Source organism: Herpailurus yagouaroundi, unplaced genomic scaffold (genome assembly GCF_014898765.1).
Source record: "Herpailurus yagouaroundi ecotype Mexico unplaced genomic scaffold, PumYag 183, whole genome shotgun sequence".
Lineage (NCBI taxonomy): Eukaryota > Metazoa > Chordata > Mammalia > Carnivora > Felidae > Herpailurus > Herpailurus yagouaroundi.
The window spans coordinates 18,076,722-18,089,236 of NW_024412414.1; the positions used below are offsets into that span (position 1 = coordinate 18,076,722).

Genomic DNA, 12,515 nt, shown 5'->3' on the forward strand with positions numbered 1-12,515 from the left:
GCCCCCCCCACCCCAAAATCAGTAATTCCGTATAGAAGTATATTTTCATTATTATTCCCACCTTTGAATTTTTAAAATGGGAACTGTAGATTACATGGTTGGTATATATACCTATAATGAATTTAACGTGGTACCGTTATTCCTTTCTACCACATTGGAAATATGTGTGATGCTTTTTGGAAAATTGATAACCGTTTAGTCTGATGAGTGACTAGCTTGCCTTTTATCTGTCTTAATTCTATCATGAGATCCCGGCTGCCAAATAGCAGCATCCTCCTGTAGATAGTACGCACTGAAGTAACAGTTTAACCTCACGAACAAGGTGTAGCATTGATGGAGGAGAGTGATTTGACTGCCTCTCTGTAGATCAGATGAGGATGTTCTTAAACGTAATTATCACAGTCAAATTTGACCCCGAAGTATGCCTGTTGTCAGTGAGTTGCTGTTTTATTTACCATTTCCCCCTGTGAGTGATGAAACGCATTTGCCAGCCCACTGGAATAAAAGGAAAGTGGAATAACATTAATGTACTCTTAGGTGTAACAAGTGTAACAAGACATTTGCCTTTGTCTTTATTGGCTGGATAAACAGCTTGCTGTTCAAAGAACTTCAAAGTTCCACTTTTCTTGGAGGGAAAGTGTTAACGCAGTTGTTCGAAACCGTGTTCTTCCATTTTTTTCACCTCCCGTGCAGCTGACCCAGAAATCAATTAGTTTGAGTTGAAAAATAGGCGGCTTGTTCTTTTCATGTGTATTTACTCCCCGGAAAATAAAAATAGGTGTTGACTTGTGTGGCTTTCTATCAGTATGCTATCATCCACAGACAGGCCCATTCACTCTTGTTTCCATTGAGTAAACAGTGGTCGGAGGGTCAGCCATATTCACAGGTAATTGTTGGTGTGCGGACATCAGTGGCAGGCCTGTTAGCTACAAACACATCCCACATGTCACTTCGGAAGGTGTTTGAAAATAATAGCCCAGATGCAGCAGAACCGGACGCGGGATTGTGTAGTGACCTTTCCCTTTGTTTAATTTGCCTCCGAGGCTTAATTTCAGGGGACAAGTAATAATTGAATATGCCTAATAACTAAATGCTCATTTGGGACAAAATCCATCAAAATATAATTGGCATTTGATTTTTATGAAGGGAGAAGAAAACCGAGTTGGCTGTCGAGGATGCGTTCTAAGAATATCTGACCACTTAATGTATCATTGGAAGCCTCCTTTTATAATATATATTAATTGCAAATACTTGAGCATTTGAACATTTTCGTGGAGAACCGTTAGGAGAGACCAACTGTTTTTGTTAACGCTCCTCTCAGAAAGGCGGGGAAGGTTATTGGTCTGCTGTGCAATAATTTACTCCTCTTTGATATGCAAACGATCCACGGTGAATATAAAAAAATCCTATCAGACTCATTTCACAGTTCTTAACCACTCGGATTCTCTGGAGTCCATTGCCTCATTAGACCAGTGCTCTCCAATGCTAGCATAATTAAAATCTTTAACAGTTTAGCAAAGTAAAGATGTTTGGCTGATCACGTTGAGATGATTATCTATCCATTGTATTCTAAATGACAAAAATAAATTAAATTTAGACCTTGGCATTTTTTATTATGTGTTTCAAATGAATATAATGCACACAGCCTTCTTTTTTAATTCAATACCTTAGGTTTGGTAAGAAACACGCCTGTTTCGGGTGCTTCTATATAGTCAGAAAATGGCAGGCTTTCTAGGATAGCTGTGTTACAGTTGATTGAAACAATGAACTGCAGTCCAGACATCCAGTTCTAATGTGGAATTGCCTTATGCTGTACAGGGTTTACGATTTCCTTTCGCTGTCCTTTAGAAGGAACTGCTGTTTTTTGTTTGTTGGTGTCGTGAGCTACCATGTAGAATCTTTTTCTTCTCTGCCTGTATGTGCTAGCATATGCATTGAGGTGGGATTTGGAAATCATGGGCTGTAGAGGCATGCCTCTAAATAAAAATGATGAGGCCATGATAGCGAGATCGACGTACTGATTCTGTCTCCTCTTGGGGAAGATACAGGTTGACACTTACTCCTCAAGACCCAGGTCCATTTTGACCCCCTTAGGACACGAGAGAACTTTATTACTCCAAGTTTATTTTATGCTTGCATTTTATTCTGCAATGGTTCATTAGCATTGATCTAAGAAATGACAGTAATAATAGTGTTACTTGTTAAAAAAAAAAGTTACACAGTTTTTCAGTAGACACATCCATCAATTAAGCATGTGGTACTAGAAACCAAAATTAATGAGGAAGATAGGTGTGTTAATGAAATAATCATAGTATAATCAATTTGAATGTTAAAAGTTGAAAAGCATTTCAGGAAGACGATATGAATTCATAATTTATGTCTAAAAGTGATTAATAAAAACTATATTTAATAACAAAGCTATTTGTCATCATTTAAGACTTAAGCACAAAAATTATTCATTTTGTGGTTCCTGTTGTCATCATAGTAGAGTTGAACGAATTTATTTTGAGCCCCTTCTTTGTGTCTAAAAATACAACATCTATCTCCTTTTCAAAAATCTAGAAACAACAGTTTGGATGGAAGCATACCGTCTCTGCAAAGTAACTGTGTTTGGAATCCTTTCCACAGAGGTCTTCTATGTGTGACGAGGGCACTTCACCTTGGCTGTTCAGTGGGGGGACATGGTTGTTGCTGACCGTACTTGCCTTACTTGGGAGGGGGGAAACACACACACCAAAAAAAAAAAAAAAAAAAAAAAAGAAAGAAAGAAAAAAGAAAAAAAAAAAAAAAAAAACCCTAACACTAGGCTTTGTTTACTGACTCTTTGATTTAATTACTGTTTGAAGAGGACGGAATTAGCTGTTAATTGATTTAATTATCCAATTTGTTTGTTTCAGGCATGATTCCAACTGAACTGCAGCAGCTCTGGAAAGAAGTGACAAGTGCTCATAGTGCAGAAGAAACCGCAGGCAGCAATCACAGCAGTTTGGATCTGACCACGACATGTGTCTCCTCCTCTGCACCTTCCAAGACCTCCTTAATAATGAACCCACATGCCTCTACCAACGGACAGCTCTCGGTCCACACCCCCAAAAGGGAAAGGTAGGAATGAGCCGCTGAGCTGTGTCCAGAACGGTCTCTGCCACGGGCGGGGTGGGTGGCCTTGTTCAGCCATATCTCAGCGATCCCTAATTGGATCCATGTGACTTGAATGTGCCTATAATTACTTTAAGAATGTGTTCAATATGGTTTGGGTGTGAAGCATCTAATTATTTTCACCTTTTCAGCATGGAATTAGCGCTTATATAGGTCTACCCTTAAGCTTAAGAACCCAGGCAGGGTTAGTTTTTCCCTGCATGGGTTGGATTTCAAGGGTCCAGGCTTATTCTTTGGGCCAAGGGCTCACCCCACGCAAGCTGAACTCCTGGGCTCGAAACACCTTCTTAGGGAGTAGCAGAGTCTGGTACTAGCAATTGTGAGTCACAGGTCAAGAAAAGGTAGCATTTAGTCGCTCTGTACTGGCCTCCTTGAAGGCCTTTTTCATGGTGAATACTCAGCGAAGGTTTGAAGGATGGAGAGCTGGAAGGGGTCTGTGTATATGCACACACAATCCGTGTATATCCACACAAATTAAAAAAAGAATAAAGTCTTCCCTTCCAAAGAGGACTGCAGTGCTGTCTCAGTTGCTCTATTCCCGTTAGGAAGTGAAGACTTTATATTTTACAATTGCCCTCAGCTTCACTCGAATGTTAGCCGACGCCACGTTTGTTTGAGATAGCCAGAATACATCCTGGGAGCAGAAGAGGTCTAAGAAAATGAAGCTGTTAATTCATGCTACTGGATCTCAGCACCCAAAAGCCTTAATACTACTGTTGAATGCTTTTCAGAAGTGGAATATATATAATGCTCCTAAAATTAAAAAGATTTATTTTCAGTGTACTATTTTTAAACCGTTTCCCATCTATTTCGTATGCCCAGCTTCTCCACACAGAAGAAAAGAGACTTTCAAAGTAATGTGTGATAGTAAATGTCACTTCCAGCAGTAAAAACAAATTCTGTATTTTGTTGTTTTTAATAAAAATGACTCAGTGAAAGTTTTTTTAATTATATTTTTCACTTGAGCAATTACAAATATAATTTCATACATTTCGTGAAATATTGAGCATTAAGAAGCCCACGGGTTTAATTAGATTTGTATCTCTCTACCAGCACCATTTTATCCATTTTGAGATCAGTAATCACAGAAACTGCTATGTGAATATTTGTGCCTGTGTGTGCGTGTGTCCCGTTCAAGCTTAAAAACGTGAGAGGGTCTGAGAGATGGAGATAATCTGTTTTAACCGAAACTTGCTACGATCCCTTTAAGATCACTTGGGAGTTTCTGTGGCAGACGTAGGGGAAGTAAAAGGTGTTTTAAATGACTGTTTGGGACAGTTTGAAGGATGGAATGGTGGACTGTAAGAATCTGTGTGGAGCCATTGGGCCACACGTGGCTTCTGTTGTTTCCAGTGAGGATAGATTTGTATGTCCGGAGGCCAGTCTTAGCTCTTGCTTTATTATCTCTTACGGTGTCTTTGTACTTAAGAAACAAACAGAAAAACCCTCAACATTAAATAGCTTTCAAAGAAAGGTTCCAGGCTGTCGTCCCCTGCTGTACTTGCTTTTGGTGTGTAAGGCTGATGATGCCCATTTACTGCAGAGTGATCGAATTACATCTTCTTCCGTAGGCAGAACGGGCCATCCACTAAAAAAATGCCGACTGATGCCCTTAAGGTATTTGTTGCAATCTTGTCGGCCATGTGGAGCCTGCACGGATTTCCTGTGACACAGAAAACTCTTCTTGTTTAGATGCACTGTGCTCGGTTTCATTTTGAAAGGTTCTGTATCTGCAGTCAGGTGATAGATTAGCAATGAGGCAGGTGGGAGAAGAATAGCCCTTTTCAAACATCTTCAGGTGTATTTGAAAGGAAATGGATCTGATGGGCAGTCTAATTCCAGGAGAGTAAGTTTGTTGGAATATTTCGTTTTTTATGGTCCTTCCTTGGCTGCACAACGGTTAGGCTTAATCTTCATTATGCTACCTGGCCAAAATTAGAATATGGATCGGGAAAGAACTTGGGTTCTCCTGAGCCTTAATCTGGCTGTGAAATCAGGCTGAATTTCCCAGTTATACATGTAAAGAGGAGACAACTAGGACATTATATGCCACTCTTTAATATCTGATCTCTCAGCTTATATCATAGGGTAGGTTCCTAGTTGTGGCTGAATTAAAAGAAAATTCTAGTGACCCTATCTTAGCCGAATGTAGTGAACAAGACAGATGGGTACCTTAGGTTAGAGATAATTCAAAAGTTACAGACTTGCAGAATCGATCATTAAAAATTCAATTATTAGTTAGCCAGCTTTGTGTACGTACAGGTGCTTTTAATGAGGTTTTATCTGGTTTTACCTTACGATTGTTTTTTAAATCAGGAATGTGGTATCCTGTTCAGTGGAAAATGGTAAAAAAAAAAAAAAAAAAAAAAACAGCCATCAGTATAAAAATACGTTTTCACCTGTGCGCTGCCCAGAGGTTTCTCGCAGGGGTCCCTTGGAGAATTGTCACCCCTTCCTTGGCAGTGCATGTGTGAAACACGTAACTTTGTGGGCTCTCCGTTGACTTCGGCATGGTATCCATTCCCCCTCTCTGTCCTCCTGGAGCAGTGTCTGAACAAGCAGAAGCCTCTGTCGCACTGAATAATAATCTAGCCCTTCAAACTCCCATCTCAGGTGACCAGCTTAGGAATTCCTCCTGCAAGGATTCAGGAATGCCCTGTGTGAAAATGGGTTGGAAAAAGGCAGCATCCTAGGGGTTTTTGTTTTTTGAAGTAGTCACCTGTCTGACAGTCTCACCGAGGTCACGTATTTCTGTGTCATTTGGAAACCGCCTCGCCCCCCCCCCCCCCCCCCCCCCCGCTCTTGCCCCCATGCGTTTTGCGGGCTCCTGTGAGCAGCCGCTGTAGCAGCAGCTCTGGGGTCTGGTGAGCTGCAATCTGTTAAGGAGATAAATAATGTGCTTGGCACGACACTCCTACTCTCCTCTTTAATTTGTCTTACACAAGGAAAATTATAATTAAATCATTCAGGGTAAACCCTTGAGTGCAGAGAAGGGAAAAAACACACTTTGGGAAAGATTGCCAATAGAAACCCACTTCCCTGTTGCGCAGGGTAGAGACATTTATCAATATTCAGCACTATTACGAGAGGAGCGGCCCATGTGATTTGTGAGGCGGATGCCAACGCTCAAATCAAGGCTTGTTAAGATCCTGTCCCTGCGCAATCACGGACATTCAGCATCATTAGAATTCAGTACTGGCGCCGTGCTTCGTGCTTTGATTTTCTCCCAGCGATTTAATAATGTTTATTGTGCTGATTATATATACGTTCATTGGTGCAATAAACATACCTCGGTTGCCAGCGCCTGGGAGAAGTGTGGCGAAGGTGAAGTTCAGCGGGCAGGAGCTAGAGGTAGCTGAAGAGGAAGCAGGCACGTTCGCCTCTCTCACTGCCATTTTATTCCCGCGGACCAGGGAGCCGTGACGTCTTAGACGAAGAGATGAAACTCAGACCTGGGATACCTGTGAACGTGAAGCTGTGATGTTGTTTCCTTGACTTGCCTGACTGTCTTGCTTTAGGAAATTCCAAGTTTTGGTGTGGGTAAACAAAACCAACGGAATGCAAATGAAACATTTATTAAAATGCTAAATTTAGTAAAGCCCTTTGAGCTTCTTGGATCAAAGCAGCTATGTAAATACAAATAGCAATTACTACTTAAGTAATTGCCTGAATTAAAATTCTAAATATCACATTATATTATGGTGCACTAGGGAAAGGAAAGTGAACTCACATTTAATCAGTTCTTTCTCTGTCCCGAGCACTGGCTAAACTCTTGTGTTGGGAGTGATGTCTCATTTTATCCTCGAGACTGCTGGGAAGCAGTCGGGAGTATTAGACCCATTTCACAGACAAGGAAATTGAATCATGGAGATGAAATAACTGACAAAGAGTCACAGAACTGGTTTGTGGCCTATCCAAGATCCAAATTCAAGCCCGTCTCTTACTAAACAGCACTTAAGGTGTTCATTCAGCCCAGAAGTGAATATTTAATTACGATAAGAATGACGCTCCTAAAATAAAGTTTAAATTTAATTTAAAGCCAACAAAACGTATGCTGACTTCACCTACTGTGTGCCTATCAGCACATTTTATAGGAAAATAGCAGAGTTTGCTCTTTTAAGGCAGTACTGGTATTTACTGGGCCTTTCCTAAAGGCAGGGGGCGGGTAGGTTTTGTAAAATATAAACCACTCACAACGTGAAACAGCACAGAGGGAGCAAGAAGGAACCCCATGCTGGATTTGCACACAAACGCCAAGCAAGCCTCCCTCCCTCTGAAACTGTCCCGCCTTTACTCCTGGCCTTGTGAATCTCGCGTTTCCGCATCGAACGCCTCATACGTTCTTTATCCTGTTTCCCTTGTCCTCTGCAGTCTGCATTAGAAATATTCCAATTTTCTGACCCTTCCCAGCTTTTTGCTTTCAGTTCAGCCGCCGCTAGCTAACTTGAGCGTCGCTGAGAGTCACAGCTGCTCTAGGTGTTAGCGTCGAGGCTTCCTTAAGCACCTGGCGGAAAAGGTTTCTTTCGCCTTTGGCAAGACCATGGTTGTGCAGTCTCTTCTCTCTCTGCGGCTGTCCCGTTGTGCTCAGGATCAGGTGGCCCACGTTGGGCCCCTTCCCTAACCTGCCCTCTGCCCAGTCCCCGTGTCCCTCCTTCCTTCTCGTGTGTTGACACAGCCCCTTGTATTCCAGTTGCTTGCGTTTCCCACTTTTCCACACTCCACAGTGGGCAGCTGCCTTCAAATAACCCCTAAAGGTTTTTGCTTGGCTAGTGCACTTTCAGACACAGTCTCTGTTTCTGATTTGTGGCCTCTTGACATACTGCCATGTGTTTGACTACACGAACAATAACATTTGTGTTTCTCGCCCCACTCTTTTCAAAAGGCAAGGAATTCAAACGTGGACAGGCCTGGCATTTCATTTTTCTTTCTTTCTATTTTTTTTTTTGGAACTAAATTCTCTGTTGATGAATTGGTATTGGTGTTCTTGGTTTACTTGCTAAAATTCTAGAAGTTTGTTTGTAGAACTGTTCCACTTATACACGCCTTTATCTGTTACATGTTTTCATACTCATGTTGCTGGACTATTGAGCCAGAAATGTAAGCAGTCAGCTCTAGGTCACATTACTCTGAACAGCTCTTCCTCATTTCAACTGTTGTTGTTTTCTTTTTGAAAACCAGATGATTTCTTCTCGGTTTCTTTTGATTTGAGGCATTTGAACCAACGAGCTACCCCAAATCTTTATTTTCCATTAGAGCATTCCGGAGAGCATTCTCCCGTCAGACCGTCCCCGATTGTCTTCAAAATCATTACTGCTCCTTTCTGCCATTATGTGCTGGGGCAGCTGATCTGTAATAGAAGTCAGCCACTTATGGCCTTCCAGCCACATCTGGCCCGGTGCTCATTTTGCAAAATAAAGTTTTATTGAAACACAGCAATGATAACTCATTGACACATTGTCTGTGGCTGCCTTCATGCTACAGCGGCTGGTGGGAGCAGTTGCAGCAGAAACATGGCCCATAGTGACTAAAATGTTTACTGTCTGGCCATTTACAGAAAATAATTTGCAAACTCCTGATTTTAGCTCTAAGCAAAGTGTTGCTCAGATTTCCTGATGATATTTTCACAGGTATTTTCAAAAATACACAGCTTCCTAGGCCTCTCTCCTGAAGAATTGGATTATACCCGTCTGCGATGGGGTCAGGAATTGGTACTGGTCACACCTAACCTATGCTCTTCCTACTCAGTGGCTGCCGGCCAGCAACTTTGGCATTACCTGGGAGGAGCATGTTAGAAGTTCAGGGTCTTCGGTCCCACCCCAAACCCACTGAGTCAGAGTCTTTGCTTTAACCGGATCCCCAGGGCTTGCTCAAATTTGAGCAGCAGTGCCAGTGGGCATGTTCACTTCACCTGGGTTTGGGCGCTGTTGGAAAGGGCAGAGTTTCCCCCCCTAAAATTGGATTAACATCCCAGACGTATGCAGCCCACAAAGCTAGTGATTTGCCATTCTTGTGTGAACCTAGACATTAGCGGTAGAATTGCCGGAAGGAATCGCTAGCTGGTATGGAATGGTGATGATAACGCAGCTGCTGTTTACTGAACTATTGGTTAGTGCTGGACACATGCTTCAAGGATTCCACGTAAGCCCCGATACTGATCTTCCCATTTAATCCTGACGGTAACTCTGTGGGGTCCTGTCTTCTTTGTACGATGACATTTGAGGGCTCAGAACACTCGTGTAGCTTGCACCAGCAACACAGTTAGTTGGGGTACGAGGCAGGGACTGGAACGAGGGTCTCTCCAACCCTCAAGTCCTTGCAATGACTGTCATAGTGGAGTCGTTCTCAAGTAGGCTCTTGATCAGCACCACCTTGGCTTCATCCCAGAGTCCGGGGTTACGGTCCCGATGGGGCAAAGCTCCGAGATCAGGATGAGGCCATAGCCTTGAGGGGTGAGAGCCTGGGGCCAGACGTATCTGTTCAGCCATAATTTGGGAGAAGCTCCAAAGGGTCTCAGAGAGCAGCTCTCCTCCCTTGCGTCGTCTTTTTGCAGGGGGGCAGATCGGGTGACTCGCGGCAGAGAATGTGAAGAGCAGGCTGGGCATGGCCTGTCGCGTGTCGTGAGGGACGTGAGTGAGAAGTACATGTCGCCAGTGGCCGAGGCCTGAAATACAGGTGCTTCTTAGCCCCAAAGCAGACTGGCGGGAGCGACACCTGTCCCGTGTCTGTCTGTGTGGGCAGTAGACTGTGTAGGGCAAAATCATTTGTGTTTATATCAGGAAGAAACAGCCAGGTCCAATCAACATTTTGTACCACAGACGTGCTGCTGGGTGTTTTGTGAGCATCATGCTTAGAAGAGCTGCAGTCCGTTTGTCTCATGCTTAAACCCTTTTGCTTCTGGGTCTTAGAAGCAGGGAAGAAAGGTTCCGTCACGGCAGGGTGGCATGGTGTCGTCTCTTGTCATTCATACATAGGATGGGGGGAGGGAGATGATCTTTACAATATTGGCATGCCATGAGGGATAGGTTTATGGATTTTCTTGACTGTTCACTTTGTGTGGTGATTAAAAAAAAAAAACTCAGCCGTTATTCTCTAACAGCTGTTGTATCTTATCTCAATAAAGTGGCTTTTACCATAACACACCATCATTAGACTCTATAAATCTTTTTCTATTTATTGTGTTTAAGCGATACATGCTTTCCAATAAAATGACATCATCGCTCTAGAGAGATACATTCATTGGATAAGTTTCTCTTAAATTGGGTTGATTTTAATGTTTTTTCTTGGGATGTTATATAATATGCATCTTACCCATGGGCTATTTCATGTCTAATGTGCCCAGTTTCTCCTGCAAAATTATATTTGAGCCCCCGTTTTTCTCTCGTCATGTAGGATAGATATTCTTTTCTGTCGAGTTGGTCCTGCTAATAGGGTTTTTTCTGCCAGATCCCTTTGCTGGCACCCACCCATTTTACAGGTGTTTACACTTGTGTGGAAGGGGCACAGGCCCCTCCCAAACACACATTAGCTTTCTTAACCTTTCTCTTACACTAAGAATGTGAAGGAAAGCATATGGCAGAACAGCGAAGACCAATTTGGAGGGAACCCTGACAGCATTTTCCCTTGTACCTTAAGAGTATCTTGTTGAAATGCACACGTAAGAACTCAAGTTACCGAACAATTTCCTTTGGTGGACACGGGATCCATCCAGACGTGGAAAGGGAAGCCATGGGTCTACAGAAAGCCATGTGGTTTGGGAAAGTCCTTAGCGTTCTTCTCTTCTCCCTTAAACGATGAGTAGCACTCTCTTGTTTTTAAGCCAGTAATGGGGCCACGTGAGGGGGGACCTGCACAGGAGGCTTAAATGAAAGCCACGTTCTTTTTCGAGATTTCCAAAGCTGTTTGGCACTGGCTTCACCCCGTAGCCTGGCTCTGAAGCTGTCTCCGAGGGAGCCACCACCGTGCTGACGGGCTCACTTGGGTAATGCAAATGAGCGTGTTACATATGTACAGCAGTCCTGAGGTTCTTTATTCCACCCCCCTTTGTAATCAGTCAAGGCCTAACTATATTATAAAGTATATTCTCCTCATTAAAACAATAGTGGAAGCTCACAAAGGGAAATTGTTAATATGTGTTCCAGCTTGTCATTTCTGCCTGTGTGAATAAAGAAGATAACCGTTCCTTTGGGAAACTATTTCGGGAATTGAGCAACAGATATGCTAGCCAGAGAATTCTCTTCACTGTAATTCTCCTTTTTGTTTGTACTCAAAAATAACATCCTGATGGGCTCCTCGGTGCCTCTGCACATACAGAGCACAATTGCCACAGCCCAGGTGGTGTTAATATGGGACAATCCCCCGGGCACATGTCGCCAAGAGTTGTACAGCTTGTTCAGTGTCTTCGTCCATATGGCAGTCTGTACCATTCACAGGAAGGCGTCGGGGCTGTGCCTGGTGGGTACTGTGGTCAATGTAGTGTGAAGAGAAGGCTTCCACTCACAGCAGCCTCTGTGGTGCAGTTTGTCTTACGGTAGATCTGAGCTATAACATGCTTACACACACGCGCACGCACACACACACACACACACACACACACACACTCAACTAAGGGACTCCAGAAGAGCTTTGCTGGTTTCCTTCCCCCTCCTCTTCTTCCGTCCCCCACACCTCTCCCGCCTTCGTTTTCCAAAACGAAACAAATGGTTAACTGAGCAGGTATAATTCAGGTGCATGAAACACCTGGATTACAGAAAGTCCATGAAAACACACACACACACACACACACACACACACACACATTTTTCTAGGTGGTTGTTCATGGATAACTCAATTTAGGGAATACTTGCCTGTACTAGAATTCTTCTGTACACTCTGTGGCTTTTGTTCCTTTTTTGCATTGTAAGTTGCAAAGCCTGTTTTCATGGTACAGTTGGGGCTAGTGGTTTTGGTTTTTCCATCTTAGAATGCAAAAGGGGAAAAGGAAAAGAAAATCATGACTGGGCTCAGAAATCTGAGAGTAAAACATTCCCTGGAGGTGTTAGAACTGAAAAGGGAGAACGAAGGCAACAGAGGTTTCCCAGTGAAGAAGGTGAAAATAGGAACCGCTTTAGGAGGCACTTGGGGAAATTTACCAGAAGGCAGAGCCTTCCCATTTATATACCTAAATGCTGTTCCGCTTTTGTGTAACTATTTGTATTCTTGTTTGGTAAACAAACAGACCCCATAGCAACTGTAGCTGATGATATTTATACTACCTGTAAGACTTCCCTAAACAAACAGACATACTTTTATGACCTTCAAATTTCATTCCTTTTATAGTCAAGGAAATCGGACTAATGCCAGGTTGGTTGGTTGATCTTTCT

At 42.9% G+C, this 12,515-nt stretch overlaps 1 protein-coding gene across 7 annotated transcripts in view; it reads left to right on the plus strand.

Annotated features, from left to right (window-relative positions):
* Positions 1–12,515, plus strand: part of FOXP1 (forkhead box P1) — a 512,105-nt gene that overhangs the window by 424,784 nt on the left and 74,806 nt on the right. For all 7 annotated transcript variants that reach the window (XM_040492170.1, XM_040492176.1, XM_040492172.1 and 4 more), the window contains one exon: positions 2,898–3,102. In XM_040492170.1, coding sequence (XP_040348104.1) covers positions 2,898–3,102 — 205 coding nt within the window. The remainder of the gene's footprint in view (positions 1–2,897; positions 3,103–12,515) is intronic.